The sequence below is a fragment of the Zalophus californianus genome, chromosome 12, assembly GCF_009762305.2.
Source record: "Zalophus californianus isolate mZalCal1 chromosome 12, mZalCal1.pri.v2, whole genome shotgun sequence".
Taxonomy (NCBI): Eukaryota; Metazoa; Chordata; class Mammalia; order Carnivora; family Otariidae; genus Zalophus; species Zalophus californianus.
In genome coordinates, this window is record NC_045606.1 from 20291555 (window position 1) to 20307662 (window position 16108).

The 16108-nt window shown below is 39.5% G+C and overlaps 1 protein-coding gene across 2 annotated transcripts in view; it reads left to right on the forward strand.

Annotated features, from left to right (window-relative positions):
• The window catches only part of RELN (reelin), a 492672-nt gene that overhangs the window by 206564 nt on the left and 270000 nt on the right, over positions 1-16108 (forward strand). For both annotated transcript variants that reach the window (XM_027573967.2, XM_027573968.2), the window contains exon 4: positions 2858-2928. In XM_027573967.2, the coding sequence (XP_027429768.2) occupies positions 2858-2928 (71 nt within the window). The remainder of the gene's footprint in view (positions 1-2857; positions 2929-16108) is intronic.

Consider the following 16108-nt stretch of genomic DNA (forward strand, 5'->3'; position numbering starts at 1 on the left):
ATGGTATATGTGTGTGTGTTTATATATACATATATGTGTGTGTATTTAAATGTATATATAGGTATATATGTATATGTCTATATATACACATGTATAAAAGCATACATAAATGGTTTATATATATAAATATATACCAGTCACATTATTATTATTACTACTTCAACTTTTCCCAAGCAGTGGACTTCAGATAATAACATTGGGCATATGATGTGCTTCTCAAGCCAGTTTCTAATTGCTGAGCCCTTTCTTCAAACATTAAATACTTTAGAACACATAAAGTACAGGTGCTCTGGTTTGAAGTAGGGGTGCCTGCTGACCCTCCCCTGGACTCCCACAGAGACCCCAAGGCACCACTGTGGAACACATTTTGAAAACTTGGAAAGAATCCACTGCCTGAAATCAAGACCTTGAATCAGGTCCTATCTGCCACTAACAGCATGTTCTCACTGGCTTCAGTTCCCTGATCCATGCACTGTAAAGAGCTAGAATTAGTTCAGTAGTTTTCAAACTCTGCCACTTTAAGACCCTGAGAGTTCCTGAGAAGTGTGCGGGGAAGTTTTGGGGAATGGGTGGTGAGGAGCATGCTGTATGAGCAGGAGGGAACCCAAGGACTTCAAAAGCTAGGAAGAGAGGAATATACTGAGATTTCATATATTTATTTGAAGAATGAGTTACCACTGCTGAAGAAATTTTGACTAGATGATAAAAGAGCCTTCAGTTTCAATTATTCCCTAGTCCCTCATCGAACCAAAGTAGCAGAAATAAGAACATGAATGAAAGCAACAAGTACTAAATCTGAGGAAACCGAGTAATGGAGAAAGCAATGTGGACTATTCACAAGGTGCTGTGCAGTGACCAGGCTATTTCAGAATCGCTGCTCTCCGGGGAAAAGGCAAAACCTCTGTTGCCTGAGTTTTATCTAGATACTTTGGCCCCATTGTGTTCATGGGAGCATACACTGGCAAGATGATAACTAAGTTTGTGGACCAGTGAGAAATATTACAGTGGGGATGTTCTACACTCACAATCAGAAGACAACTACAGTGAACAATTAAACACTGTACGTTGTGGGACTTTTCTTGGTGGTTAGTGATTTCAGAAAATATGTTCCTTCCAAAGCACATGTCAAATTAAAATTTTCCATTTATGACTGCTGTGTTCCTGCTAGAGGTGTGTGTGAACTCAGAAGCTCTCGACTTGATTGAGATTTGACAATGAAATGTATTTAGGTAAATCACGTTCCCATGTCCCTTCTGGGCATAACACCTGTAATTGATGAGTGAGTCCATAGGCCATGGTTATGGCTTGGATTGGCCCTATGTTTAGTCCTCCTCATTTTCAGCTTGCTAAAAGCAAAGGAAAACCTATAAACATATGTGAACAAATAGTGTGGTAATGTCTGTTTATCAGTAATTTTGGTAATGATTATGCAACAACAAGGGCAGATTACCTTACAAACATCACAGGCAGTGTGAGATGAATGCTGCCCAGTGACTTTTTTCTCCAATTCTGTCTCCCTTACACCATTTAAAGCTCTCACTATTGTGCCATTGTGTATGTGTGTGGATGTGGATGTGTTAAAGTGTCACATTTCCCATCTCACTGCTGAAATATGTTAGCTTGGAGCAGTGTCACCCATTAACACTTAAGCGTGGCTTAGTTTGTCAGATTATGTTTAGAGAGTTGGGTCCTGGCATCTGACACTAATGATAGTGACAGTTCAATGGGGAGTAGAAATGGGAAAGGTCTGCAGCATAGAGGAGGAAGGTACATCCACATAGAGACCGAAGTGGAGAATGTTGGGAGCCACGAGGTCCTGTGGGCCCCACAAAGGATAAAATGTTGACCGAGAGATATACAAACAGAGGGGGAAATGCAGAAGCCAAACTTTGCCCTCTGGTGACCTAGCACAGTGCCTTATACATAATCCATCTTTAGTAAATGATGCCTGAATCACATTATTTTTTGTCCTCAGGTGGTTTGGGGAGAACTAAAGTTGAGATTTAATTTTAATACTTTTTAGTTATTAAAAAGATTTGCATATGGCTTATTTTCTAAAATTAATTTTCTTCAAGAGCCATGATTTTCTGTTTTAAATTTGTTCAAACAATACATTTTGTGCCAGAAAAGTTCTTTTTAAGGAAACGTACCTCAAATATGAGGCATAAATAAGTCTTCCTTTAATAAAAGCGGTTTCTATTATAGCCACTGAATAACACATCTGCTGCAAGGGTGCTATTTTTTCACCAATGAATGTGCACAGCTCTGATTAGGGGAGGTAAACGATGCATATCTATTTCAAATGGTGACTTAGACCCTGTAGGGAGAAAAGGTGTATTTTATTATGACAGATTTTGTAATTATGAAAGCTCTGAATAGCCCTATTTTTTAAAAAAATACTTTTGAAAAAATGTAATTCTCTGTCTAAACTCTCTATGTGTTATGGTGACTGTTGATTTCAGAAAAAAAGTATATTTGGAGCATCTTTCTCCAGTGCTAATATCATTATTGCTTCACAAGACATTTTATATCAGTCTTCCAAGGAAGAAATTTTAATAAGCATCCTTTCCATACTTTTTCTTCTATGCAGGATTTGCTCACATCTACTGTTTTCAGAATAAGCCCACAAATGTTACAATATCTTTACAAAGGAAAGCCAGAAGATAATTCTCAACCCAGGGGCCTTGGTCTAAGCCCTTGTTCATTTGAATCGCTGTTCAAATGCACTCATTTTTTAAAAGATCATATCTATACAATAGCATTTAAAAATGAGGTTTTTCAAAAAGTTTTAAAAATACATTAAATTGTCACCAAACTTATTACAAGATTTAGATTAACCTTTCCTATTCATTTTCAGGGCTACGGCAACACACAGGGGCCAGATTATTTTCAAAGATGCTTTAGCCCAGCAGCTGTGTGAACAAGGAGGTAAGAATCATCTCTGACTCCTCTATGTTGGTTGTGTCAAAATTATTCATGGTAGGCCTGATGTTCTGTGTACTAAGTATTTCGTTACTATTACTTGATCACGATGCTTTAAAAATGGAATTATTGATCCCTTCATATCCCTAAGAATTACATATTTAGTAATTATTGATAAAGATCTGTAGACTTCTGAAAATACTAAGTGTGAGCAAAATAAACCAAGAGAAAATTTATCTACTTTTCCTATTTTTTTCTCTAATTACATTTAGTTGTCCTGGAAATATAAATCTTAGTAGTTTTAAAATTCTACAAAAACGTATCTGCTTAATTTACCACTTAAATTTCTTGCCAACTTCATTGAAAATGTTTCTGTTTATTGCTTTTAAACATGATCTTGTGTTCAGTATTTATGTTCTTGTTTCAACTGTGTGTACCATTAATTTCAGATTTTTGGATAGATACTGTATCATTTTAGATACATTAAGTGGACATTAAGTAGTCACATTAAATGACTTCTACTTTGTGAGTGCCTCATACACATTCTAACTTTCACGTATACCAGACTCACAGATGCCTATATGCGCATGCACACACATGTACACGCATATGCACACACACCATGAAAAGGTGGAAAACAGGATCATGCCCCAACACAAATTTGTTCACTTTACTTCTTGAGTAAAGAAGTAAACCTGACTGTTTGTGTCTTCACTGTAGCACTTACCACTTCACATAGAATTTCCCTCTGAAAAGAAATGAGTATTACCCATCAGAGACTGAGCTTCTCAGGCATAAACTATGCCTTTAGAGCTCTTTGGCTCCCCAGAACCTGACATATGACTATTCAAAAAATGCTGACAGACTGAATACAAATTTTTCTCAGTCATGCATCTATTCATTGATTTAAGCATTTGAGAATGAATACATCTGAAGCCAGTTGTTGTTAAAGTCATGCCATTTTCACCATCATCATAGGCATAATATCAATTTTTATTTACACAGCGGTATTTTTGGGAAATTTGTTAACTTAAGATTTTTGAATTTAAAGGAAATTTCTACTAATCTTATTTCTGCTAAAGAGAATCTAATGGGTTTAGGAAAGAAGGGAAGAAAAATTATATTGGTTTTTGAAAGGCCTAAGAAAATACCATGTATTATTTGTAGTAATATATACATCCTCAATATGGCTTTATCTTGGTAATGCGATACTGGATGATTATTACTGGCAAACTCCTGATTGCTTACATATATAACTCTTGAATCAGAAAACCCCATTCTAATTATAGTTTCAAATATATTATCAGTGTTCTTGGGTTGAGCAGATTTTTACTGTGACTTTTGTGAATGCAAAACTGTGATAGCCTTTGTAGTAAGCTCAAGAAATCTATTACGATGTAACTTTTTTCAGACTGAGAATGTTCACAATACTGAAAATATAGAACACTATATAACATAGTGAACATTAATGTTCTGAAAAATGCATAGTGTCAGAAAAAGATAGGTCTAATTTTATTAACATTTAACAGTGTTTAAAAGCTGATCTCTGTTAAGCGTTGGATTTTTGAATCTTTTCCATTGTAAATGAATTGTTGGAATTGGGTTCACTTAAAATGAAAAGAAAAAGCCAAGAAAAACCAGTGGGAAAAAATTCTCAACCAGTGGGTTAAAAAAAAAAGCCTTATATAGTCAGATTGCACACGAATATGATTTACACAATGGTAGATGTGCATGTTATTAAAAATGCTATTCAGCCCAGGACCAAAGGACAACACTGAGCTTTTCAACAGCACCTAATCAATTGAAATCATATCAATCCATCCAAGATAGGGTGGAAGGAGTACTAACAAGCGTGATGGCTTCCTGCTGTCAAGAATAATAAGGGAAATAATTGGTGCTATAAACCATAGATCTATTTTGGACCTATCTACTTTTAATTAAAACGTTAATTATCTCCTTAAATAAAATAACATAAATTTAACATATTATAATTTCCTATACATTGGATGGAGAATATTTAATGTATTTATGAGAGAGAAAAAAATGACAATCAGTATATACCAAAGCATAGTGCCTTTCAGTTACAACATACTTGGTAGGTTTGTTAATTTTAATTAAATTAAACAATTTAAACAAAGCAAATTTTGCTCTGTGAAGCTTGGGGACAGCTATTATTATAAGACTATTGGTGACTAAGCATATCGAAAAAGTAAAAGGATCAGAAAACATACTAGCCTTGGATAGTATGCCATCTCGATCCTTCTTAAAAGACATTCGCTGAAGGATTTTATTCTGCAAACATATATCTAACATCTACAAGACCCTGTCTTAGCTCACGGTGATAAATATAGCTATAAAAGTAAAGAAAGACCCATTTCTGTTCTCAAGGGGTGGGATGTGAATGGCAGATCAGCTACATTTGCCTGGGGGCTTTAGGAAAGGCTCCCCAGGGAGCAAGTCCTGAAGGGTCACTAGCAGTTTAAGAAAAAAAAGAAGAGGAATTCCATCTATCTCCTTCGCATTTCTACTGACCCACCTTGGATCACACCCCATCATTTCCTTCAGGCTTTGCTTAATAGCCACCTCTTAGGATTCCCTGCTCCCACTTTCCGGCACCCTAATCGGGGCTACAATAATGAGCTTTCTAAAATGGAAACATGATTTTATCATGTCCCTGCTTAAAACCCTTCAATATCTCCATTGGAGGCAATAGTTCACCTTCAAGGTAAAAATCTCTACTGCTTATCACAGCATACAAAGAAAATCCCTTACAACGTGGCTTCAGTTTGCCTCCCCCACCTCATTGCTTTTTTTTTTTTTAAAGATTTTATATATTTATTTGAGAGAGTGGGTAGGAGAGGGAGAGAGAATGTGAAACAGACTCCATGCTGAGTACAGAGCCGTACACAGGGCTCAAACCCATGACCACAAAAGATCATGACCTGAGCCGAAACCAAGAATTAGACACTTAACCAACTGAACCACCCAGGCGCCCCTCCCCACCTCATTTCTCATCATCCTATCATTTCTACCTTAAAATTCTCAGAATGCACCTCACTCCATTACTTTCATATTATTTACACACTATGCCCCCTGTTCCCCCATTTTCTTGGGCTGGACTACCTTTATATGGCTTGTCTGGCTCACTCAGGCTTTCAGACCCTTCTTAGGTATTACCTCCTCCTGAAGAAAATCATCTCTGATCTCCCTCAAGCTCCTCCTCAATCTGGTCTTGGACTCTCATACATGGTTACATAATCCCTGGACATACCTCTCAAGGTACAACAATAATACGAATGAAAATACAGTCAACACTGTTATATGCCAGACTCCACTCTCCCCATTCATCCTACAAACATGACTTCATTCAATCTTTACTGCAACTCTCCGAAGAAGGAACTATTATGACCTCCACTTTAAAGATGATGAAACGAAGACACAGTGAGAATAACTTGCTTAAGGTCACACAGCTAGAAATTGGCAGAGCTGGTACGGGAGCTCAGGCACTTTGGCCAGTAGCCCATGATATTAACCATTACATTACACTGCCTTTCCAATGAAGCACTTACTTCAGCATGAGCTCATGTACCTTGACAACCATTTATTGCATATTATAATAAGAACATTATCACAGGTGCTTTATCTGCCATTAGATACAAGCTCCTTGAGGACAGGGACTGTGCTTTTTATTACCGAATCGCTAAAGCCTCACATAATGTCTGTATGCACCCAGTAAATGTTTATTGAATGAATGAATGAACGGTTGAATCAAACTAGTCTAATAGATGTGGGAAAGAGGAAGCTACCCGGCAGGTCATTACAGCTAAGCTGGGAAGGTAAGTGGAGCAGGTTGTAAAGTTCCCTCTGTTTGCTCGGGAGTTTAAATGTTGTTCTATTGGCAAGTGGGAAACAGGAGGGTGACATGAGCCATCTGTGTTTTTGAAAGAAAACTGGGGGTGGGGGTGGAATGGGTTGTAGAAATTAGGAGTTGGAGGAAGCTAAACACAGAAGTAGGATGCTATATCACCCGGGTTAGAGCTAAATTTTAAGCTAAATGAAAATTGGGTCTTGTCATGGTACCTGGGTGGCTCAGTCGGTTAAGCATGTGCCTTTGACTCAGGTCATGATCCTGGGGTCCCGGTATCAAGCCACGCATCAGGGAGCCTGCTTCTCCCTCTCCCTCTGCTGCTCCCCCTGCTTGTGTTCTCTCTCTCTGTCAAATAAATAAATAAAGTCTTTTAAAAAAAATTGGATCTCGGAGACTAGAAAGGGATATGGTAGAGAGACTTCGGAGAAGTGTGATCATTATAGGGAATGAGGGCTGGAAGAGGGTCCAGGGTGATTCTGTGATTTCTGGCCTCGGTGACTCGGTGGCCAGTGATGCCAGGGACTGAGAGAAGAAATGGAGAAACATTAGAGGTATTTGGAAGAGAACATAACAGACTGGACTTCAACACGTTGTCCCTAAGGAGGTTGTTTTCCATCCTGCAGGGCTCTCCAACAGCCTGCTGGGAAGAGAGGCAGATCTGAGAACCATCACCATCTTGGTTTTGAGCAGGGAACATGCTCATCCAGCGAGATCCCCAGGGGAAGGGAGGAAAGGCCCCAGTGTAGAAGGCTGGTGATGGCACAGGAGCAGGAAGAAAAAGGAATTCTGGAGAAGGGGCCAGCTTGGGAGACTGGGAGACTCAAGGAAGACATCTCAACATGGTAGAGGTGTTCGACAGGGACAAAGGCTTCTGAGAGAATGGAGAGGATGAAGTATGAGAAAGGGCTTTAAGATTTTGCAGTTAGAAGTTCCCTGGCCATTTGACTATAAATGAGGGTGGTTTCAGGAGAGGCCAGACCACCTGAAGCTGCCTTGTAGTGTAGAAAGCTCTTGCCCAGGCTTTGGAGACAGTCAAGGGAAGAAAGATTACTGTGAGTTGAGAAGTAATCTCAATGCAAGGCAATGTTTAAAGTTGAGGCTTTGAAAAAAAAAATCGAGGATTAAAGGGAAGGAGAGAGAGAGAGGGCAAGCAGAGGGGAAAGCAGACTCAAGGGAAGGTTTGGGGTTCTCTCTTTCCCTCCCACACCCCCTGATAGAACCAGAACATATTTATGAGCATCCAAGGCTTTGTAACCAAAGACCACTGGGAACACCCCTGTAGCTGACAGGTTGGGTTTAGTGCTAGTTCCAGTATAGAGAAGGCAGGCCATGGAACCATGGGACATCTCAATAAGAGGATGTTACAAAGGAATTATTATGAGATTTGGGCCTGTATTTCATGATTTTGGCGAAGGTTTGTGGAAGTGGGGCTTTGCTCTGTATTGGATGCTATAACCAGTAATTCTGGTTAGAGATCTCAATAAATGCTATCTACAGGGGAGGCAGACTAGAGTGAGGGGAAGCTGTACTTGGTGAAAAGACAGTACAGTCACCACTGTCAGCCAGAAGAAGGGGGAATTGGGGTACTGTGAGTTGGACAGTGTTCTGGTTGGGTCTGTGTTCAGGTATAATTATGAAGTGGCCCTGTGTCAGTCTTGACCCATCATGATTCCTGAGTGGCTTTGTCTGCAGTTGATGTTCTGTAAAATCATTTTTTTTTTAAATTATTCATTTGACAGAGAGAGCACAAGCAAGGGGAGCAGCAGGTAGAGGGAGAGGGAGAAGCAGGCTCCCCACTGAGCAGGGAGCCCAACAAGGGACTTAATTCCAGGACCCTTGGATCATGACTTGAGCCAAAGGCAGACGCTTAACCGACTAAGCCACCCAGGTGCTCCCGTGAAGTCATTTCTGTTCATTGGGAGAAGCAAGGCCCAGGTGTGAGTGCCTGGCCAGCTCCTGGATACCAGGGGCTGCTTTTCCTTTCTTGAGGTCGTGGAGAGAGTGCTAGTGGACAGTCATTTACTTTTGGATTTAGACTTTATGAAGACTTTGGAATCATAGAGAAGTAGGTTTGGACCCAAGCTCTGTGTAAGCTTACTTTCAGAGCCTGGACACAAAGTACAGGCTCAAGTTAATGATAAAGGAGGAGGGATCTTGCTGGAGCCAAGTTTTATTCAGGGTCAGGCAGTGTGTAATCAAAAGCCTGATAAGTAGATCAGTGTGGTGAGATTGTGGGTGTTTAATTTTTTTCTTTAAACTTACCTGTATTTTCTAAAAAATTTTTATAGTGAACTTATATCATTTGGGTTATAAAGAAATAACAAATTTTCTCCCCCCCCAAATAACAAATATGGGGTTATACTTAAGGAGGAGGGACAATTCTGTTGAGGCAGACGGACTTCTAAGAACTATAGAAAAATTCTAAATCACAACTCCCCTGCCTCTTCCTTTGTGAGGACTTGCCTGATGCTCTTAACATGATTGCTCTCTGTGATGTCATAATTATTTATTTAGCTACTCCTGCCTTCCCACTGAAAGCTTCATGAGGGCAGGAACCATGACTTAATTTTTTTATTTTTCTGAATACCCAACAGTGCTTGGCATAAAAGCAGATGCCCTATACATGTTTGCTAAATGATCACCTTAAACATTCTGCAATTGAAAAATCACTGCCCTTCCCAAAAAATCTTCTTTAACCCTGACCTTATGCTATGGAACACCATGAGTCAGTGTGGCTCTAACAGAAAGCAGTGTCATGAAGGAATGTCCTTTGCACTGACTTCAGTTTGAAAAATGTATAAATCACCATTTTAAGAAATCAGAAAATTATTCACAGGTTTTCATCTAAACACTGAGCACCCCCAGTGCTCTCGGAACGTAGACCAGGTTCAGAGACTTCAGGTTTCACCTTGAATCCTGAGCTCCTAAGTAATTACAAACACATCTCTAGCTGAGTTCTGCTGACAGGTCACAGTGCTTCTGAGGAACCAGAGATTTCTCATTTCTAGTCTGGGGTGGGGATGGGGAGGTGCTAGGTTGTATACTCCCAATTGTCTTGAAAGTGGAAGATGCTCAGGTTCATGCACCAGCAGTAGACAATAAAGAAGTGAATTCAGGGGCACCTGGGTGGCTCAGTTGGTTTAGCATCTGCCTTCTTCTCAGCTCAGGATCTCAGGGTCCTGGGATCGAGCCCTGCGTCCTGCTTTCTGCTCAGTAGGGAGTCTGCTTCTCCCTCTGCCCCTCTCCCCTGCTTGTGCTCACCCTCTCTCCATCTGAAATAAATAAAATCTTAAAAAAAACACACACACAAATGTTGAGATGAGTGTGGTTAATGTATAGGCTGGGGATGAGGACATATTTGAATTTATGCTCTGATCCTGCGACTGTCAATTCCTCATCTGTAGATTAGCAACAAAGCCAAGAAAATTAACTTGACAAAGTATACACTACTCCTATATGGTGGGACTAGAATCCATATCTCAGGGCTCACCACCCAGTGTTGGTTCGATTATACAAAGTAGATTCTTAAAATTTTAAAAAGTAGACATTAAAAACCCTCAGGAACCCCAACTTCAATAAATAAGAATCATCGCTGTTGCCTCCATTCCCTGAACACCTAGGAGAGAATACAGACTTTCTGAAGCCCTTGTAAGACAGAGGCGGCAAGTGTGAAGCTGATGTGAGTGTTCTCAGCATGGCCGCTGCTGGCCCAGCAGCGTGCACACATCCTGGTGGGGGCTGGGCGGGGGGAATCATGGCGCGTGTGTATATTCGTTGGCCTGTGAGCTTCTTGGCTAATACCCCCTTCAAACACACACATTGATTATTTAGCAAGGCCAGATGGCAAGCTTAACGGCCGACAGCAGTCATGCCCCACAGTGCCCCCAAAGGGTGCATGCCATTTATAAACCAGGCTGGAATTCTCAGTTGTTGGGTTGATGGAAGTGGATATAACCAAAGGCAAATGTTTTATATCAGGGGAGAAGGGTCAGGCTTATAGTTGGAGCCGAAAACCTTGGCTGCTTTCTGCCGTGCTCAGCAGTTGTTTTGCTGTTCATCACTCTCTGAACAGTGTGGTAGACAGTGGGGCTCTACTTTCTAAGGGCTGCTGGACCATGGTGGTGGGCAGTGTATTTACTTCTTTCAGATACCACACTCTGGAATTTTTAAATTCTTTGTAATAAGGACTGAGGAATGTTTATTTAAGCTGTGAGATGGAGGGAGATGAAAAGTTCAGTAAGCAAGTCCATAAAGTGAAGGAGGGATTTAATCTACCTAGATATTTTTCAGCACGTTAAGAATACCTTTTAAGGTGATAGATATGGTAATTGGCTTGATAGTGGTGATTATTTCACCATGTATACATATATCAAAACATCGAGTTGTATACCTTAAATATATACAGTTTTTTCAGTTATACCTCAATAAAGCTGGAAAAAAAGAATACCTCTTATACACAAACATGGTATGAATTTTACGTCAGATCTACCAAAATCTTCCCTTGCCTATTCTTGCTTACTCAGTAGCTTATATTACTAAATATTTTTCCAGTACCCTGAAATGCAATTTTTTAAAATTAATCACACCATGCAAGTCAGAATCAACTAATAGAATTGGGTTTTACCGTATCTACTTTAATAGTTAAAGTGGAAAATAATGATGCATTCCATTTGAATTTGCCCAACGCTAAAAATTTTGCTTTTCAAAGATGTGTTTTCCCCGTGGCTATTCAAGAGTTTACATTTCCGTTCAGCAGTTATAGCTCCTTGTTCCTGACATCCCTGCCTTTGTAATTGACAAACGAAGAGAGCTGAATTAGGAGACTTTGGTAAAACCATCCAGAAACCTTTAATCTTGCTTCAAGGTCTCACAAACTACTGGCAGGGGAGAACCGAAGCCCTTCTCGGGCTGGGGAAAGCCAGAAGTGTTCCTAAGTAATCCTGAGGACAGATAAGATTTAAAGGAACACGAAGAGCTGACTCATGGGGCCATAGTAAAATTTCTTGCTACTGGCCCTAGGTGGGTCTGACTACTTTTTTAATTTCCTAAAGAATGGTGCTTTGAACTGGTGCTGTTTATCCCAAGATGATTGAACCTAGATTTAAACAGCCTTCTTTTCAGTCCTCAGGGTTATATATACATTCCCACTTGACAGCTTTATCTAGTCCAAAGTCAAAACACCAGGATTTATGCCCAAGAAGAATTTGACATTGAGTTCTTTTGGATCCAGAGAAGTGCACTTTCTATTCAAGTTGCTATATAATCTGCTGGATTCCTCCCCTATTTTGAAGGACAAAAAGCCTAGGTTGTTGGATCTTTAAAATTACTTAGGGGAGGGGAGCAAAACTGTGCTGAACACACCCTAAATTACCATTTTATTTTGGATTGCAAAATATTATTTTATGCAACCTATTAATCCAACCATATTTTTACATTCAGAGGTTCAGTTGTTTAATGTAATAATTAATACAGATTTTCATAATCAGGTTTTTCAGAGTTGGAACTCATTAATATTAATTAATACATAGTGTGCTGTTTCCCATACCATTCCCAAGAGCCTGGCACAATATTCTGTGCCCAGAAGGAACATGGTCAAGTTGTGAGGATTAAATGCAAAAGTGATGTACATAGGATGGTGGCTAGCACATAAATACTCACTGAATGTTAACTATCATTATTATTACTAGGCATTTATATTGGGATGCCATTTAGGTACCTTAAACTCAATATATTCTAAACTGAACTTGACTTTTCCTCAAATCTGGACCCCTTTCTTGCAGTTCTGATTAGTGACTTCATCAACCCAATCAAACAGAAACCCAGATAACATTACTTTCCTCATTCCTTTCTTTCATCCACGTCTAGATCCAAAGTGTCTAAGACCAATTTATTTTATATTCTTAGTATCTCCTAACCCAGTCCTTTTTTTTTGGCACACATCCATTCTTTTAGTTCAGGCCTTCTACACATGTATCAAATGTTCTTAAACACAAACCTCATTTTTTTTACTCCCAGCCTCAAACCCTGTAACTGCCCCCATTTGCCCCACTCAGCCTAGCTTTCGAGGCTGAGACAGCCTCATCCCTGCATTCCAGCTCTCTCCCACTCCCCACCCTCCCTTACACCCAACTCTTCATCAGACATGCCGTCCTGTCCGTCTCTGGGGCTTCAACATGCCAATTTCTGTCCCTGGAACACCCTCCTCATTTCCTCCTCCATCTCATTCATGAAGCTGCTCTCATCCTAAAGATCCAGCTCAAGCCTCTCCTCTTCCATCATCTTTATTTTTATTACTATTCTACCTGCTACTTACTAATCGAATTTAGTTCACCACGTTGCATTGTCAGGTGTTAACTTCTACATGTATTTTCTACTGTACCTTGAACCCCTTGAGCCGGCAGAGACTGGACCGTTTTTATATTCTCAGAAGCTGATAGAGCTCTGGGGATTTAGTAGGCACTCTGTTATTAGTTGAGGGAATGAATGAACCACATAGAGCAGGTATACTTTTCCAAAATTGTCTAATTACTATTATTTCTTCAGTGGCCGGTCTGCCTATTCTTCCTGCACCCCAGAATCATTTTTATAATCATGTTTAGGCATTGGACACTCCTTCAGCATTGATGGACTTTATTAGGATGAACTTTATTGTGAGTAGCCCTACAAAACTCACAGTTGGCTGGGTGTTATTTCAAATGATGTTTGTCACATTGCTCAGTGTCTTCTTTCTAAGAAACCACAGGAGAAACATCTCTCAAGTCTCTGTACCCGAAATACCTCCCCTTCTCCTCAGCAAGGTGTTTTCTTTTCATATTATGAACTCTTCAATTTCTGTAACTTTATAGCCTCTGTAACTTTATAGTAGGACCAAACTTAAGACGTCAGAGCATGCATCTTATTCGTCTCAACTGGACGTAGTTTTACTCTGACCCTCATTTATCATCATCTTTGTTTTCCCTTCTATTAACCTGTTTGATTGTCCACCGCTTTGGGTTTTGTTTTTTTGTGGTTTTTGGTTTTTGGTTTGTTTTTTGTTTTTGTGCTTTTTGGTAAGCTGCCTTGTATCTGTTTTAGAACAAGGCGAATTGTACAATGTATCCTTAGGCATATAAAGCAAAGTCAGAAGTAAGGTAACATGAAGATGGTAACAGAGGTTCAAGTGACCAAGACAGGAGGGAACAGAGAACATTAGAGTTTTCTAACAGCAGTGTCTTGCTGGTATTATTAGTGCCCAATAATTAATGTCTTGTTGGTGTTATCACTACCCAATAAACATATTCCGAGCAACTATGTGCCAGACATTGTGCTAAGCAGGGAATGCAGAGATTCTCAAGATAGAGTCTCTAGCCATACAGACTTACAGTCTGAACAACCCTCATTTCCACTGCAGCTTTTAGGATTGTGAGTGAGATACAGAGGGATCACCTTTCCCCACAAACGGACCCCCTCCCCAGCCCATAGGAAGTTAACTCTTTTTAATTAAAGTATAGAACTTCTATGGCAAAGTGCGTCAAACTGCGGGCTTACACGGTTAGAAGTAGATTTCTCCATCATAAATCAGTCCGGAGGCAGGTGAGCCAGGGCTGGTGGAGTGGCTCTGTGGTTCCATATTCGGGGGTCACACTGGCTGCTCCAGCACTTTCCGTGTCCCAGCAGGAAGGGTAAAGGGCCAGGGAAGCATGGCCATTCCTTTAGAGGGCATGGCCCAGCCCTGAATGTGACCCAGGTCACTTCTTCTCACTCCCTATGAGCAGAGCTTAATTCCTTTGTCACAGGAAGCTGTAGGGGACAGTGTGATAGATACTTCTAACTGGGGGCCACAGTTCAGTTAAAGCAAAGGAAAGGAGAACAGATATGGGCAGACGTTTAGCAAAGTTCTGCTCACATTAGCAACAAGACTTCTTCTTAGTAGTCATGGTATTAGTATTGTAGTAATTGTTATTAATTATATAATGATGGTGATGATCCTAACGATTTTCCTTCCTACCTCTGATTGTTAGTTAAAAGTCATATGCGCTAAGCCTAAGGTCAATTTTTAGCTATACTTCCTCTCCTCTGCCCCATCCATTGAACTTCATCTCAAGTTCTCAAAGGTCTTAAGATGTTTTAAAAAATTATTACACAGTGATTTGGGGGAAAAAAGCTATTCACCAACAATTCAGGTGGTATATCGGTTTGTATTCTGATTTTTTCACTTAAAACTTGTATTCATATAATAAGCAAAGTTTTGGAAAATGTACGGTTATCTCCCCCCAGAAAAGTTCAGGGCATGAGCATAGCAAGACAAGGACTCACAAGTGTGAGTATTTAAGATCTCATTACTGAGAGCTCGTGGTAGAATAAATCTTACCTGACAGAGTTCTATGTTTCCCCCTTTGCAGATTATAAAGATATATTTTAGTTTTTCTCCTATTCCATTTATTTTAGAATATGACAGATGATAAGTTGTTATGAGACACAAATCAAATTGAGATGGGAAATGGGGGGGAAGGGGAGAGAAAAATACCTCCTAATATTGCTGGTTCTGTGTATAATTTAGCTGTCTTTAAATATTAAGGAATCTTTTATACTGATCGTAAGTATATTCCTGAACACAGCAAGAACTATTTTCATTCTGAATTTATAACATTTTTGGAAGCTTAATTATCATACTTGAAGGTCAAATCGTTCTTTATTGCAATAAAATACAAAAGTAATAAAGAAATTATTCCTGGGGAGATGAAAGTCTAGGTTCATAGCTCATTAAATGGTAACTTCACAGACCGTGTCTAATTTGTCATATTTAGCTTTGGAAATTTCATACATTTGAATTTCAAATTAGGTGAAGAGATACCTGAGGCAAAACTACCTAGGGCCTTTGAATTCTAAAATGATCCGGGAGATATAGTTCCCATAACATAATACCTTTATTTGTAAGAAGTGCCTGTCATCATACGTATATTGCTTGCCAGACTCAAATGCTTTTTTTTAAGTAATCAATAATATTAACACAAAGCTCATTAGCCACTCCCTCAATTTGTTTTTAGACAACCCTTCCTTTTTCTGCTCAGCATATTGAAATTTCCATCCTTTGTACTGAATTATTTGTTGAAAAAATTGGCAGAAATATATTTTGAAGTAACATGATTACTTAAAAGTTTCCCTCCAAAATAAGTGAGTTGAAAGATAAACACTTTTGTTCAAAGAACAACCTTTGGGGGAGTTAAACATGACCTTGTTTTTTCTAATGTGCCTATTCTAGGCTGCTGTGATCTCGAGATGCTAGTGGGCTCAACTTTTGAAAAAGCATAAATGCGGATATGCTTTTTTAAGAAATGA